The 15,200-nt window shown below is 40.5% G+C and overlaps 1 protein-coding gene across 17 annotated transcripts in view; it reads left to right on the top strand.

The window, feature by feature from the left end:
- The window catches only part of PARD3 (par-3 family cell polarity regulator), a 661,972-nt gene that overhangs the window by 463,797 nt on the left and 182,975 nt on the right, over positions 1-15,200 (top strand). For 2 of the 17 annotated variants that reach the window (XM_060659002.3, XM_060659001.3), the window contains one exon: positions 3,455-3,572. The exons of the other annotated variants lie outside the window; for them this stretch is intronic. In XM_060659002.3, the coding sequence (XP_060514985.1) occupies positions 3,455-3,485 (31 nt within the window). In that variant the 3' untranslated portion in view covers positions 3,486-3,572. Of the gene's footprint in view, positions 1-3,454; positions 3,573-15,200 lie in introns of those variants that run through there. 17 annotated transcript variants of the gene reach the window in all.

The raw sequence follows: 15,200 nt of genomic DNA, 5'->3' as shown, positions 1-15,200 counted from the left end.
GAATGTGTTTTCAGTCAGATCATCTTTCTTCATTATATTCCGTGTCCAAGAATACTTACAGAATGAAATTGCTCTGACTACCACTTTATTTCAGTTTCTATGTTAGCCAGGGAGTGTTTCCTTTCGTATATGCAAACTGACGGCTCCGAAGCTGGCCCCTACCTAATGCACAGACAGAAGGCCATTGCCCATCCTTTAAAATTTAAGGAATATATGTTACTGTCTTCTTTAAATGAGAGAATACGAAAGGGGAGGGTATCTCCCCGAGACTTACACATTCAACAAGAAGTGCAGTCTCATCCAAGTGCCCTCCTGAAGTCTCACTGAAAGCCAATGGCTTGTTAGTTTTCCTTCATCAGCCAACAGTTCTTAGGTAGACCTAGTGATCTGTTCTTCTTGTGGAATAAAAAATAAGAAAATTTCTGGTTTGTTTTTATAAAATATGTTATAAATTATTTCATTACAAATTATTTTTTTCCGTAACTTACAACTCCAGAATAAGAGAGGCCATTTGGTAGATGTTTTCCTTTTGCGGCCAGAGGAGTGGAGAGTGTGAGGGCCTGGGGACATGTATGTTTCAAAGAGATCTTGACTAGTAACCCAACAACCACCTTTTTGCTAAAAGTTCTGTAAAATACTATATGATGTTTTCTCTAGATCAAATTCTGTACATTATACCTGCAACCTGTAGTGAGAGCCAGCTTTGTGATTAACAAGTTTGACCCATTTGTAATTTCAAAGGCCTGCATATTTTCAAAAACCAACTTCTCTGGTTAGGTACAGGAGCTAAAGGTTCTTTTTGTTTGTTTAATTTGTTTTTTGTTTTACTAAAAAATAAGCTTGTATTCTCCCAGTGTTTAAGAGTAGCTATTAAAGAAAATCACTATATTCATACCTTTCTGGGAACGTAGAATCAATGGTTTGCTAGAATCCACCCATGTTGGCTTGTGAGAACCAGTGGCTCAATGTTTAGAAATTTTGCCAAACACAGCCATTATAAAAATTAAATAAGTTTCATAAAAATCAAAAACAATACTCAGAATTCACCACTTCCTAATTATGTTATCACATTTTATCATGATCTCTGCTTTCAAGGTTACCTACCCCTTTTGCACTGTCATGGTGCTAACACTTTATGCTGGTGCATAAACAGCTTTCCCCAGCTCCACCTTTACGACATTATGTTGCCAGTTTAAAATCAGCCATACCATGGAAATATATGAGTTCCACAAAACAGAGTTACTTCTCCTAGGAGATCAACACACCACCAAGTGAAGAATGGAAATATATCTCAAGCAGAGTCTCAGTATCATGTCTGGTTTCCTCGAACATGGCTGTCTTCCATTTGGTTGCAAACCATTGCTTCCATCCTTGGGGAAGTGGCTGAAGCTTGCCAAACACTTCTCCTTCAAAATTCTCTGAGAATAATTTATTAAACATAAAATAAGCTTTTTGTCTGATTGACAATTGGCTCTTAATCCTTCCTTCATACCATTATTTTATGTTCTAATAATTAGAGAAGACTCGTAAAGGATTGTTAGATTTTTCAAAATATTTTGTAACTACCTTCCATACTTATTGAATCCTTTTGAGACTAATACATTCTCAGGTTGATTCTTACATAGAATTTTCTTTTTTAAAATAACATAGGGGAATATAGTCCGGATTTAAAATTAGTCTCTTCCTTTCTTTTTGTTCTCTTAAGGAAATAGCATGTGATTTCCTTTGCAGTATTGCTTTTAAATAGCTTAAGCAAAATGTGTATGTGCATATACATTTCTTAGAAGAGTTTGTAAGGACTTTCAAGTGCGGCTGCCCACTGTAGGCCTGAAGTACAAAGCAGAGATGTGCGTGTGCATTTGTGTGTTTATTGTTATGATTTTGTTTCTGTTTTTTTGGTTCAGATAACAAAGAAAGAGCTAAGGGGCAGGGACATTAGATACTGGGAGTCTAGCTTTCTAGGCATATAAACTTTTTCTCTTTAGTTGCTTGAAAAAGTAATAATATGTTTTCCTTCAAAAACAGGCTCATGGGCTCTTCTCCCAACCATCTCCCTCCATGGTCCCTGCAAACACACATACTCTATGCCTATCCCTATAAATTGTCTATGATTTGAGGTCAAATTTGATGAGGGCCAAAAATATGGACCCTATTTTTAAAACGGCACCAGAGGAAACCATGCACATTGAATAAGTACTTTTATCGGGATAAACAGATGTCATGGTTTTCGCACATTGAATGGTGGTCCCAAAGATGGTTTAATTATTGATAAACAGCTCTAGTAAAGAACGTTATGAATCATATAAATCAATCTTCTGTTTATAAATTATGGACTATATGGAGTGCAAAAGCTGTCTTAATGTAAGTTTTAAATCGCAAATTCAAATCTATGTGAATTTGCATAACAAATGTAAAGTGTTTTATGTTTGTATGATTCTCTTTATATATGCTACATCTTCTTTTGCACATAAGGACCTCCTGTTGCCTTAATTAAAATGGCTTTGTATCTAAGAAACCTGAGTGTGCTTACTAAAATAGGTAAACATGACTTGTCAATGTAATCATTGTGCAAAGTACAGAGCAGAGGGAGGGTCCAGCATTTTGACTCTTTGTTTATGTTTGATTCTCAGATACTTGGCTATTCAAAGTGAACATTTATTCCAAGATATTTTTGAGAATTCTGCAATTCTATGAAATAGTCACTAAAGAGGGAAGGAACCAACTCTGTCCTTTAGAAGGGGAGAGATCTATTATGTAATATTTTAAATGTGTTCATTTTTAAAGGAAAGCCACAGCATTGTTCAGCAACATGCTTTTGCCTTAGTTTCCATCTTTAAATGGAAATAATCCACAAGATAATAAAACCCCATATTAGGACAATATTCTCAGATAGTAAGTATGAAAAACTATGTGTTGCCCTTTTTTCCAGCCCTGAAGTACGATTTGATATTGCTTTGCCTGAAAGATTAGACTTGTTATCTTTTGAGTGTCGTGGAATTGTGTGTATGCTAAAACTAAAGGTTCTTAGACTTGACCTTACTCTGTACCCCTTAGATTTATTTTGTGCTTTTGTCCATATGTGAGAGCTGAGACCCTATCACTATGGAAGGCTAAAGCCAAAGTAATGTTGCAATATTACCATTAAAATTGAATCCTCCAATTACGTTTAAAATGATTACCTGTGTCCCTGCAGCATTGTTTTATTCAGTTCTGTTAGAGGAAATCGGTAATTTAGTTTGAAACCTTGTTTGGTTGAAATCAGATACACTGCTCTCTTTCCCCTTTTAGAATATGGTAGTTTTCCGAACACAAAGAACATGATCAGATTTTAAAACTTAATGTTGTAGTTTGGATTACACTCTTTAGGCTTTGGGAGAATAACAAACAGGAATTGTTGTTGCTTCCCTTACCTGTACTTACTAACTGTGTTGTCTATACCGTGTTTCTCATTTAGCCTTGCCAAACTGAAGCCTGAGAAGAGATGAACAACAAACCAGATTCAAAAAGGTCTTTGAGAAGCACATATTGCACAGTCGATTTTTAAAGCAAACAATAAATTTACTTTTAATGAATTCTTAGTGGCTGTTGACGAATTTTGTTTACGACATCAGCAGTTTTGATGGTTTAGTAATTTCCATATTAATCAATTTGGAACTTTTTCATCTTGATTTTGAGCTTGGGGGTTTAAATTACTGCTTGAAAAGGCAGAGAGTGTTTTTTCCTATCATTTGTATTAGCCCCTTTTCATAGCGGAAAACCAGTCTAGCTGCTGGCGTATTCAGAAATCATCAGCACACACCAATCAGATGTTGGAATCTGCTTTCGAGATGATGTAACGCACTAGTTTGATTTCTTTCACAACACGGTGGCTAAGGACACATGCAGGTGGTGGGTTAGCAGTCCGAGGGTAGTGAGGTGTGTGGGTTGGGATTGTCACCCATCAGTTGATGACCAAATTGGCCAGTTTGCAAGGTACTTTTTAGTCCCTTTGTGGGTTACAGGGTTTAAACAAACAATGGGGGTTAGGACAATATCTGTGCTTCCCTTATCTGTGCTTGGGGGTGGCTGAACCAGCAAGTCCTTCCTGGGGAAAAGTAGAGATACTTTGGCAAATAGTAATTCTGAGATTTGCTGAGACCACAGGGAGTTGAGAGCACACACTCCTTTATAAAAATGTTTCTGGCAAGAGTCTGCCTGACCAAGTGATGTAATCACAGCTCTGTCAACATGCAGGTTGATCTGAGACTGTCCATACTTTAGAATGAAATTTTCTGCTTATAAGAAGCCTTAACTGACAATCTCTCCATTCTTCACATCTTCAAAATTGCAGATAAGACTCCACCTAGTTAGCTTTATTCTCTGCGAATGTTGGAATTGTATCCTACTTAAAAATAAATGTGATGAAGAAACAGAGAACCATTTAAAAAGGGTGTTGAGAGTTGGGGTGTGTGCCTGTGAGGACAGAACTCTGCTCAGACTTGGTAGCAGCTGCAGTCCGGCCTCACCCCGAGACCCTCCAGGCAAAAGCCCTCACCTGTACTACAGAAAGGAGGCACCCATAACAGTGTTTATTTGTTCATGTCGGAAATATCGAGGCTCGTAGATTTTTATGGCTCAGGCCTAATTGCCCTGCGGATTAATGCGACGAGTTTCACATTGGTAAAATTAAATGGCATTCTGTATGAACTGCTGGCGATTTAGGGAATGCAGTTAAAATGCACCTGTGGAAAAGTCTGCCCATCTTTATGAAATGCAGGCACAGGACTTTGTAATAGAAAGAAAAAAAAAAAAACTCAAAAAGATAGAGTTTGCATAATTTTACTTGTTTTCCTGTTTGTTAGCAGGACAGAGACCAGCCCCGTTGTATGAGTACACATGCTGGGGGGATTCCTCGGAATAAGTTTTGAATTTGTAAATCCCAAGGACTTAATGTATGCTTCTCATTTGAATGGAAACAGAGATTCCCGTTTTTAACACAGGAAAATAAGTGTCAGATGGACCTGTTAGCAGAGACAAGTTCTAGGGTAGCTGATCTCATATTCTTCTAGAATTCTTCTCTTTCTTGTTAGCAGTTTTAAATAGAGAACCTCTGACATCGACAGTATTGCAGTTGACTGCGGGGAAGCCAGAGGAGGCACCAAGCATGACGGCGAGGCCTTTCTGAGACCTTTTCTGATGTTCTTTAATGCTTCTTTTCCACAGACCTGTGGCATGAATATAGAACACGAGTGTCAAGGATGACACCTACTTTATAGTCTCCGTAAAGCAAACCTTTTCGTAAAAGAAATTTTTGACAGTTCTGAGATGCTAAGTCAATTTCAATTCCAGACGGTATAGAAAATGGAATCTTTTTCTCTGCAATTGATGTGAAAATTGAAGGCTAGTGACTATTCGCTCTCTAATAACACAGGGTAAATAAAAACTATCACACCATTGAAAAATGTACTGGAAGACAGGCCAGGCTAATGACATTTACTGCAACATATATTGGAAATATTCTTTCTGAATGTTTTTATTTGTTTACCATTAGAGGTTCTATATCTGTCACATTAAATATAATGGGTCCAAGTGCCTGGTGTTCCTAAATATATTTTTGTCAAGCCACAAATTATCATATAAAGATAATTGTTTCACTCTTTCAAATACTCTTCTAACGAATTCACTGGGGAAGTGACCTCTTACATAATTGAATGTTAGATGGCTTTCCTGTGACCTGTTTAATAATAGCCAATTCAGAAACAAAAGACTAAAGTTGGATTAAATTTCATATAATAGTCAAATAGCCATGTGTCCTGTTAACCTTTCTACTTCTTTGCTTTTTAGAATGGATGTGCTTTAAGCTAAGGCCAATACCTGTAGAGCCATTCCGATCCTCTCTTGCTCATTCTGGCACATTGCTCTAGCAACACCCTCCCTCTCCAGCATCATCAAGGATTACCCTTCTCTACTGGATCATTCACTTTGTCCCACACTCTGCTGTTATTTCCTCCATCTTAGAGGAAAGTCCACCTTAACCTCCCTACTCTTTCAACTACTACCTCATTTCTCTCTGATGCATCATAACAAACCCTTTGATAAGTTTGTATTTGTTGTCTCCATTTCCTGTTCTGCCTTAAACTCCCTTTGGTGAAGCCTCATCCCCCTTGGCTCCACAGCCTTTCTCTTGTATGTCACCAAGGGCCTCCTCATTGGTGAGTCTTCCCTGTGCATCGTCACCTCACCTTGGTCCGCCCACAGCACTTGGCACATTGACTGTTGCTCTTCTTTGAGCTCACCCTTGCTGGGCTCTCTGCCTTCCTTTCTGCCCACTCTAGTTCCATCCCCTCTGCCAGTTCTGTGCCATGCTATGCCCTCCAGATATTGGAGTGCCCCCAAACTCAGGTCTTATCTCTATTCTCTTTTTCTCTTTTCATTAACACAGAGTTTTTATATTCTTGAGAAACAGAGCCTCTGGACTCTAAATACAGTCTATGGGCAGATGACGCCCAGATTCACATTTCCTGTCTGGGCATCTTCTTTGAACTCTAGATTTATAGGTCTTACATCTTCTTCACGTGCTTACTTGACCGTCGACACTTGACATGATCCCAACTCAGTCCAAATAGTGTCTGGAACTGTTCCTCTCAGTCTTCCCCTCTCAGATAATAGCAGCTGTGTTTTTTCACTTAGTTAGGTCCAAAACCTTCAAGTAATCCTTGACTCTTAGGTTTTCCTTACATTCCACATCCAGTTTTGATGTACAAAAGCAAAAGCCCTTTTGGCCTATAATTTCTATAAAACCCCGGTATTTTTCAGTACCCACATCCTCTGCCTCCTGCATTCCCCACCCCTCAACACTTTTCCTGCTTCCCCCTTGCTTCTTTACGATACATTGTCAATACTGCAGAGAGAAGTCATGTCCTTGCCTTCCTCTGCTCATCCCCCAGCAGCCTTCCACGTCATACAGAGGAAAGGTCAAAATCTTTAGAGTCACCTTTGGGCCCTCTAGGACTTGCCTTCCACCCTCAGCCTCTCTGAACTCTTTCCTTCTCCTCTTGCCTTTGCTAAGATTCCTCCAGCTGCACTGGCCTCTTTTCCCTCCACTGCCAGGTCCACTCGAGTCTTTGTCCTTGCTCATCTCTCTACCCAAAATAATCTGTTCTCAGATACCCACAGGTTGATGAAGGTCAGCTTTCGGGAGGATGGGCCAACCTTGCAAACATCACTCCCTCCCACCACGACACTTCCTTTCCCACTTTTTGGCATTACTTTTTTCCTTTGCACTTACCACCACCTAATACCTGATGTGTCACACTTGGTTTAATCATTGGTTGACAGCCATCAAGGATTGGGAACCCTTTTTCCCTCTGTCCCAAGCAGACAGCCTGGTGCACAGTTAGTGCAACAGATGCCAGGTTGCCCGTATGCCCTCAGCACTTCCTCCAACCTCCAGCCCAGCTCTGCCTTTATGCCTGAGACCTCTCAGGCCATGCAAGGAAGCTCTTCTTTGTGCAGGACCGCCAGAAAAGCCCTTGCAGTAACACTGCCTCAGAGCAGCCATCAACCAATGACCCACGAAGCCACTGTGAAAGCACTCCTGTCCCTGTGGCCCGTAGGGTTATAATGTGCAGGCCATGTGGTCCTCAGACCTGGAGCGCAGCAGGATCTGGGAACCTGTTGGAAATGCAGAATCCTAGGCCCAGCTCAGACCTCTTGCCATCAGAATCTGCAGCCCAACAGCCTTAGAGATTCCTGTGCACGGTCCAGGTGGGAAGGCCAAGCAGCCCCTCCCAACCTGCTCCCAGGGTTTGCTTCAGGCTTGAGCTTCCTCGGCCACAGTTGTAACTGGCTTGAGAACACTCTTTTTGGGCTGCTTTTCCTCCCGCCCCCAAGTCATGTCTCCACTCCCTACCATTCCCTTATCCCACTGCCCCGAATCCTTGTCTCAGGATCTGCTTCTGGTGAAATCCAGACTCAGATGTGTTTGCCGAATGAATTAATAAATAAAGTTCCTAATGTAAGTGGTGACAGTATATGTCAGGAATTTCTACCTGGAGTAATTCTGCGATTTCTGACAAGCGGTCACACCAGGGCAGTGCTGGTGTTTGCTCCCATCTTTGGAAGATGATGTCCCTTCTGAAGCCTGCTTGTAACTGAGCAAACAGTCCCCAGAGAGCAGGCCTTTTCACGCTCTACATCATGTCCTTTGGTTTATTGTTCAAGTTACCATTTTCCCTGCTCTTAGTAGCTATCAATGATTTAAGTATTATCTGTTACATCAGACTTTAAAAAAGATACGATTTCCAAATTAAATCCTTCATGCCAAGAGTCCCCAACCTTCAGGCTTTGGGTTGTATAGTGGAGGGGTCACAGATACAAGCAAGCAAGGAGCAAATGCTAAACTTGCTCTATTAATGCCTTCCTAAACCTTAAAACGTCAAGCTCAGGAGATGCTGTAAGATTCTGTCCCTAATGGAAGTTAGAACCCTCGCTTTCCTCTTCACCAGCTTCCCAAGCAACAGCTGCAGAGAATGAGCTGATGAAAGGCCCCCTCCCTTCTGAAGCCCACGCCCACATCGGTTTACAGGCCTTGTCACCTGCAGGTGCCACCACCCATAGATGGTGCTCTGGAGTTTTCTCTTTTCCCTACCTGCCCTAGAGGGAGGACCCTTAGCTGAGCACTGAGGGCCCAGCCGCTCCAGGGGCCTGGGATGTTCCTGAGTCTTACTTGAAGTGTACTTTGGGGGTGGGGACGACTGTACCTCATTAGTTTCTCCTTCAATACCACCTTGAATATTTATATTATAACTTACATCTCTTCTGTGTTGAAAATGCTCTCTCTCTCTCTGGTTTACATAACAATTTCAGTCCTTAAAAAAAAAGTAAATAAAAGAACAAGTTTACAATTCTCTGTCCAAAGGAACAGGGACTTTGACGCTAACCGCGTAATATCCCTACTTTTTGTATAAAGGTTTCTCTGTTTTTACTCTTCTGTTTCTAACTCTTAAGAGAGTTACCCTTTATCTCCTCTTGGCACATGTTTCTGATTTTGTTGGGTAACATGCTGGTCATTAGGACTTCCCTAAAGAGAAAAAGCATTCCTCATGTGTTGTACTTTCACCAGTACTCTGGCTAGCACTTGGCATTCATAGAATGTTGATATTGGTGGACAGTCTGCTAAGAACATTATTTCTATGACCCATTTAATCTTCATTAATATCCCTGTAGGGTAGGTGCTCTTTTTAGTTCCATTTTATGGATAAACTGAACACAAAGGTTCAGGGAGGTACTGATGGCCAAGGTAGAACAACACTAAATTTGAACATTGGTCCACCCCTAGGGCCATGTTCCTACCCACTCTGCTGGACCACCTCACCCTTCTTAGTCTCTTCCAATGTGTTCTGCTGTCCTAAAGCCCTGTATGAGAGCCAAGATTGCTATGAGGTTAATCATGTGAAGTGGCATTGCTATGGTAGCTATGAAAAAATAGAGATTCCTGTTGCTAGCTGGGAAATGTGGAAGTTAGTATCCTTTAAGCATGACTTTTAATTTTTGTTCCTATTTGATTTCTTAGCATCCTCTGTCTATGGTCCTTTCTCTCCCAAAATAATTCTTAAGGACTTAGGAATTTTACTGTTAATTTAAAAATTACTAGTTGCCACATTTCTTCCCCCACACCAGACCCTCAAACCTGTCTATATTGTATCCTGAATATTAGTGATGAGTTAAAAAAAAAAAAAAAAAGGTTAACTTTGTCCCTGCTCTCTTCTTTCAAGATGGCCATATAGTCCTATAAATGCTTTAAGTTCTTTACTGTTTTTTCCCTCATTTTCCCTTTACTGTATACCTTCTTGTACCTCAGATCTTGCTCTACTGCTGCTGTTTCTTTCCTTTTATCCTTGTTAAAATAATCATGAGGCCATTCTTTTTCTCAGAATGTTTTCACAGTCTTCATTTCCTCTGTGAATCTTCTGATGTGTTGTACTTTCTGTCACTTTCTCCCATGCCCCATCAGTGCCACCTGGATCAGCAAACTTGCCAGATCCTTGGATGTGCCAGAGACCATGGCTCAGCCTTTAGGGCCCTTCCTCTTGGGAGACAAGTCAGGCTCGGGGCTGCCTGTCTCTCAGGCACCTGCATTGTGTCTGTCTTGATCCTCATACCTGGCCTTGGCACATTTCCACTGCTGCTTGTAGAAAAATAATCTTTTATCTAATCCCTGCTTTTATAACTACTTTAGTCATTAGGAAAGCATCCCAGGTTTACTAGAATTTCAGGTTTCTTTTCTTTTCTTTCTTGTATTTCTTTTTAGGGTATAGTGTTAATTTTTTTTTTTTTTTTTTTTTTTTTTTTTTTTTTAGGAAATGATAGCATCAATTTGATCTTAGGTCGATTCTACAAGTTTTAAGAAAGTAAACTTTGGACCCACTGTAGAAAGGTATTCTAACAGGATGGACATTTTCCTTTGGTGACCTTTCTAGAACATAGCAACAGCCAGATGCTTGGAGCATAGTGGCAAAGTACTGATAATCATTGACGTAGAACGTTGTGTACTATACGCCTGAGTTGTCCTAGCCACACTGGGGGAAAGGTGATTGCCTAAAAATAAATTTGGTTTGATGCATCCCAACATTCAGGTAAGTGTATTTGCAAATGAGCAGTAAATCTCCTGATGGGGAATCATATTCAGCACTTAATGATAAGTATCCTATTAAAGATGAACTTTCACTGCTCCTCTGCAAATTGGCAGGTGAGAGGCACAGATCTGGAACCAAGGATGTCTGCAGCCTGTGAAGTGTAGCCTGATGCCGTGCATGTCCTGCATGGGTGCTCCTGACAGGAAGGGCTGGTTTCCTGAGGTGGGCCAGGTGTGGGCTCCTGGCCCTGATCACTGCTCCAGGGAACCACTTCCTTCTCCCACCATATCCGGTCCCCACTTCTCTCACCCTGCCAGCTGTGGTAGTATGTGCTCTGAGGCAAGCCCAGGAAAACATGCACCCACATGCCTTACGCAAAGAATAACCAGGGGAGTGAGGTAACTTCTGAGGGTTTCACTGCTCACCTGGCAAAATCGTTTCTAGTGGTGAGCAAGTGGAGTTTTTTCAAGGCTGGTTATGGAATGTACGTGATTTCTTAGTAATTTTGAAGTAAAGCCATTCATGTATACATTTGACAAGTGTTCACTGGAGGCCTGCTGTATGCTGGGCACCATCCTGGGTGCCAGGGATTTGGGTGTAACTGAGAAGATGAGGCAGTGCCACGGTGGCCCTTGTGGAGGGGGGACTTTGGGCGAGTGTGCCCAGCCCAGACTAGGAGTCAGAATATCTCCCTCCAGAAGATGGCATTATAACGAAATCCAAAAGGTATTTTGAGTTCTCTTTTTCAAGGGGGTTTTGGGGGAAAGGAGCATTTTGTATCAGTGGGACTCAGACTCTTGACATGATCCTCAGTAAGAAACCTATTTTACCTTGCAACCCAGCGGACGCACACACACAAGCAACTGAGACAAACCCTTCACCGAGTTAATACTTGCCCTTCCTCTGTGTAGTGTGCTGTGATGCGCCTTGCTGGCAGGCAACAGCGGGTGGTGGTTAAGAGCCTGGACTCTGAAGTTAGATCACCTGGATCCAAATCCCAGCTGTACACTCACCAGCCTTGTGTTTGGAGCAAGTTAACTAACCTCTTTGTGCTTTACTTTTCTCAGTTGTAGAGTATGGATAAGAGTGGTACCTGCCTCACACCATTGTTTTGAAGCTAAAGTGAATTAGTGATATGTACAAAGCACCTTAGAACTCCTCCTCATACAAAGAAAGAAAGCACTATGTAAATGTTAGCTGCTCTTGATGTTACTATTATTATTCTGTAATTCACTTTTTTTTGAAAATGCCAGGTGAGTCCTACCAAATCAATTTTACGTTCTCAATGGGTTGCAATGCCCAGTTGAAAAATACTATTTAGGTGGCAGAAATGCTGTAGGTTTGCAAGGCTGGGCTGAGGTTGGGTGGGGAGAAGATGGGGTGGGGGGAGCTGTTAGGGAGGCAGGTGGCCGCTCATAATGGACTCATGGTATAGTTTGTACCTGATGTTAAGAACAAAGAGAAGCCATTGAAGAGAATGGCTTGGTAAATTTACATTTTTTGGAAAATTAAAAGATGGCTGCAACAGCAGTGTGTGGACTAAAGAACGGGCCCAGAGCGTGTGCCAGGAACTCCACTGGGCAGCTGTTAGAAAAATGACGACCAGCCATGGTGGTGGCCTTGGGGACAGAGATATGATATGTGTCTCAGGAGGAATCTAGAGGTCCTGGTGATGTAAAAAATGAGAGAGAAAAAACAGTAAGAAATAATTCCTACAGTTTTGGCCTGATGAACTAGATTGATAGTGCTACACTGACTAGAAAACCCTGGAGGAACATGGTATTTGGAGAAAATGGACACAGGGACTCTGACTTGCACTTGTCTGCGACACACCCAGTAGGGGTCGCTGGTGAGCAGCTGAGGGAGAGGGGCTGTAGAGATTTGAAGTCCAAGACAAAAAAGGTGACATTTGAAACCATGGTAGTATTCATGGAAGGGCTGTCTGGGATGTGTGGGTGCAGGGAAGGAGGAGCAGGGAAGGCCAGAGCTCTGAGGACCCTTCAAATATTGGGGGCAGCTTAGGGCAGGGAGTAGGGTGGTGGAAGCTTTTGGTGCCATAGGAAGCTTTTGGTGCATCTATCTTCTGCAGATAGAAGGAAACCAGAAGATTATGCTCATTAAAGCCAAGACAAGAGTGTCTTTTATTAATTAGAAGGATGTGATCAACAATGTTTCTGCTGAGGAGTCCCTAGGACTTGTGGCCTTGGCTGCAAAGGAATTACTAGCATCAGTAGATGTCGCTGGACCAATTTTGAATTGTTACCTATTTTACATCGTATACTTTAGTGTTTCTGTGTGATGCCGGTACAGACAGAATCTCTTGACATAATTCTTGTTCTAAGTTAAGGATATCATATATTATTTCCTGTTTTAAGAAGCAAGCTCTTTTTTTCCAATACTCTCTACACACAAAAAACCTGCCAGATGTCTACATTTTCTAGCAATAGAATAACCTTTTAAGTGACACATTAATACCACTTGCAGATTTTCACAAAGAATTACATAAATTAGAATGTGAGGGATTAATTTTTTTAAGTAAATTGTTACCAAAATATAACTTGGAAGAGAAGCAAATTTAATGATTGGTTTTGTTGACTATGGGATCACTTCCTTCAGTGGTGAGAGGATTTCTCATTCCTTCTCTCTGCTTTATCTTTTCCCCTACATGTTGGCAGGTATGTCACTGCTGAGCATATGACCAGAGTAGGTGTGATCCTGATGACATCAGCTGCTCTAAATTATGATAATACCTTACTTCCAATTTTCTCTCATGTTTACAAAACCAGAAAAGTACTTGGGTCAGATAAATAGCTTGCTTCCTTAAAATGCCAGCTTTAAAATTACTTTTCTTTAAAGCCTTTTTAAAAATTGTGACATTTAACCATTTAACCATTTAAGTAGGAGTCCTCAGTCTATACTTGCATACATTTTCAGACCGTGTTTCTCAGAACGAATTTTCTCGAGATTCATGAGTGCCTCCATTCCTGTAGCTTAAAAAAAAACCTTGAAAAAACTGCAATTTACAGATATCTTGTGTTTCAAGGCAACACTGTTCATCTTCTGTGTTCTATCCAAGGGGATATAAAGTTGTGGATACATTCAAACTATTAATGCTTTATGTAAACTATTGAAATTGGTATATTGAGCGTGTGCCCATTATTTTTAGTTTGTTGCCTTTTCTGAAGGGTTCCTCGCTGTGCTCTGCCTATCTGCATCATTTTTAAAACCTTTTTATTATTTTTTACAGGCGTATTTAATATCATCAATCATTCTATGTATTATGCACTTTATAGTCATTGTTGCGTTCAAAATCATTTCAACTAGATTTCTTGCTAGAAATATATTTCCCATGAAAGTAGAGAATTAGATGTATTTCCTGCTGTGACACAATTTTGATTTCTTTTATATTTTCAATAATAAAATATTATAAACCAAGTATTATCTTTTAAAAAGTAGAAAATGAAGCTAGTTAGCTATTGTTTGTTTGGTCATAGATACCATTACGATCTTTAAATAGGTTACTCCTAAGATTTTAGATCTGCCTTATCAATTTTAATGAACAAATAGAGAAAAATGTATGTAACATTTTCCCTATGGAACTCTTGTTTGGAAAGGTCCCATATTTAAATATAGTTTTGTCTATATGGGTCTTATTACCTTTACTGTAAAGATTTTATGCTTTTACTCTTAGAGTAGACCCCTATCTATTTAGTCTGGCAAAATTTCTTTGAACAATATTTTTCTCGTGCAATGGCAGCTATGTAATTCACTGAAGCAGAATACTCCTACTATTTTCAGGTAGTCTGGTCAGCAATGGGAAAATGCCTTTTCATTTAGAAGTGTCCTCTGCTGTTGTGTCTACATGCAGCTGATGGGCAGCTGTCTAATTTAGAGAGAAAACACTTATTAACAGCCAAAATAAAAGAGAGTATATGAAGGCGTCTCTAGTCACCAACTGTAGAATACCCAAATAGCATCAGGAACAATGAGGAGAAAATGCAAATCATTTCTGACTCATGGAATGTTGTTTTCTTCTCATTTTCGTACTAAAAGTCTTTCAGCTGGAGTAGCAGTGTTGGCCTGAAGAGAGGAGGCTTCATTTGGGTGGTTATTTTCAGTTGTCTCAATTAGTTCTGCCCTTGAAAGGCTGTTGGCCACCGTGGATGGACTTTGAGGGTGACGTCTTTCGGAGTAAATTAGTTGCTGGGACCTGGGGGGCTGAATAGTGAAGTATGGATGTGAAAATGGGATCATTTACAGAGATGTTGCAAATAATATATTTTCCTTTTCTCTGTTTGAAAAGCCAAATGTATGAAATACTCTTTCTTGCCTTCTTATCTCCATGATTTTATCTGTAAAATATTGTTTTGGTTGTAGCACAGGCCCAAGTAACTGTCGTTTAAACGAGATAGGACTCATTTGTCTCTAAAACAAGTCTGGAGATTGGCAGTCCAAGGCTTGCATGGTGGGTTCAGAGGGTCAGCAAAGTCCCTGCCTCCCTTCAGTCATCTTTACTATGTTTTTCATTTTTTTTTTAACTGTGGTAAAATAGTCATGATATTTACCCCCTTAACCATCTTTCAG

This window comes from Panthera onca, chromosome B4, assembly GCF_046562875.1.
Source record: "Panthera onca isolate mPanOnc1 chromosome B4, mPanOnc1 haplotype 2, whole genome shotgun sequence".
Lineage (NCBI taxonomy): Eukaryota > Metazoa > Chordata > Mammalia > Carnivora > Felidae > Panthera > Panthera onca.
Note: the sequence above shows the minus strand (reverse complement) of the source record. Positions and strands in the feature narration are given on the sequence as shown.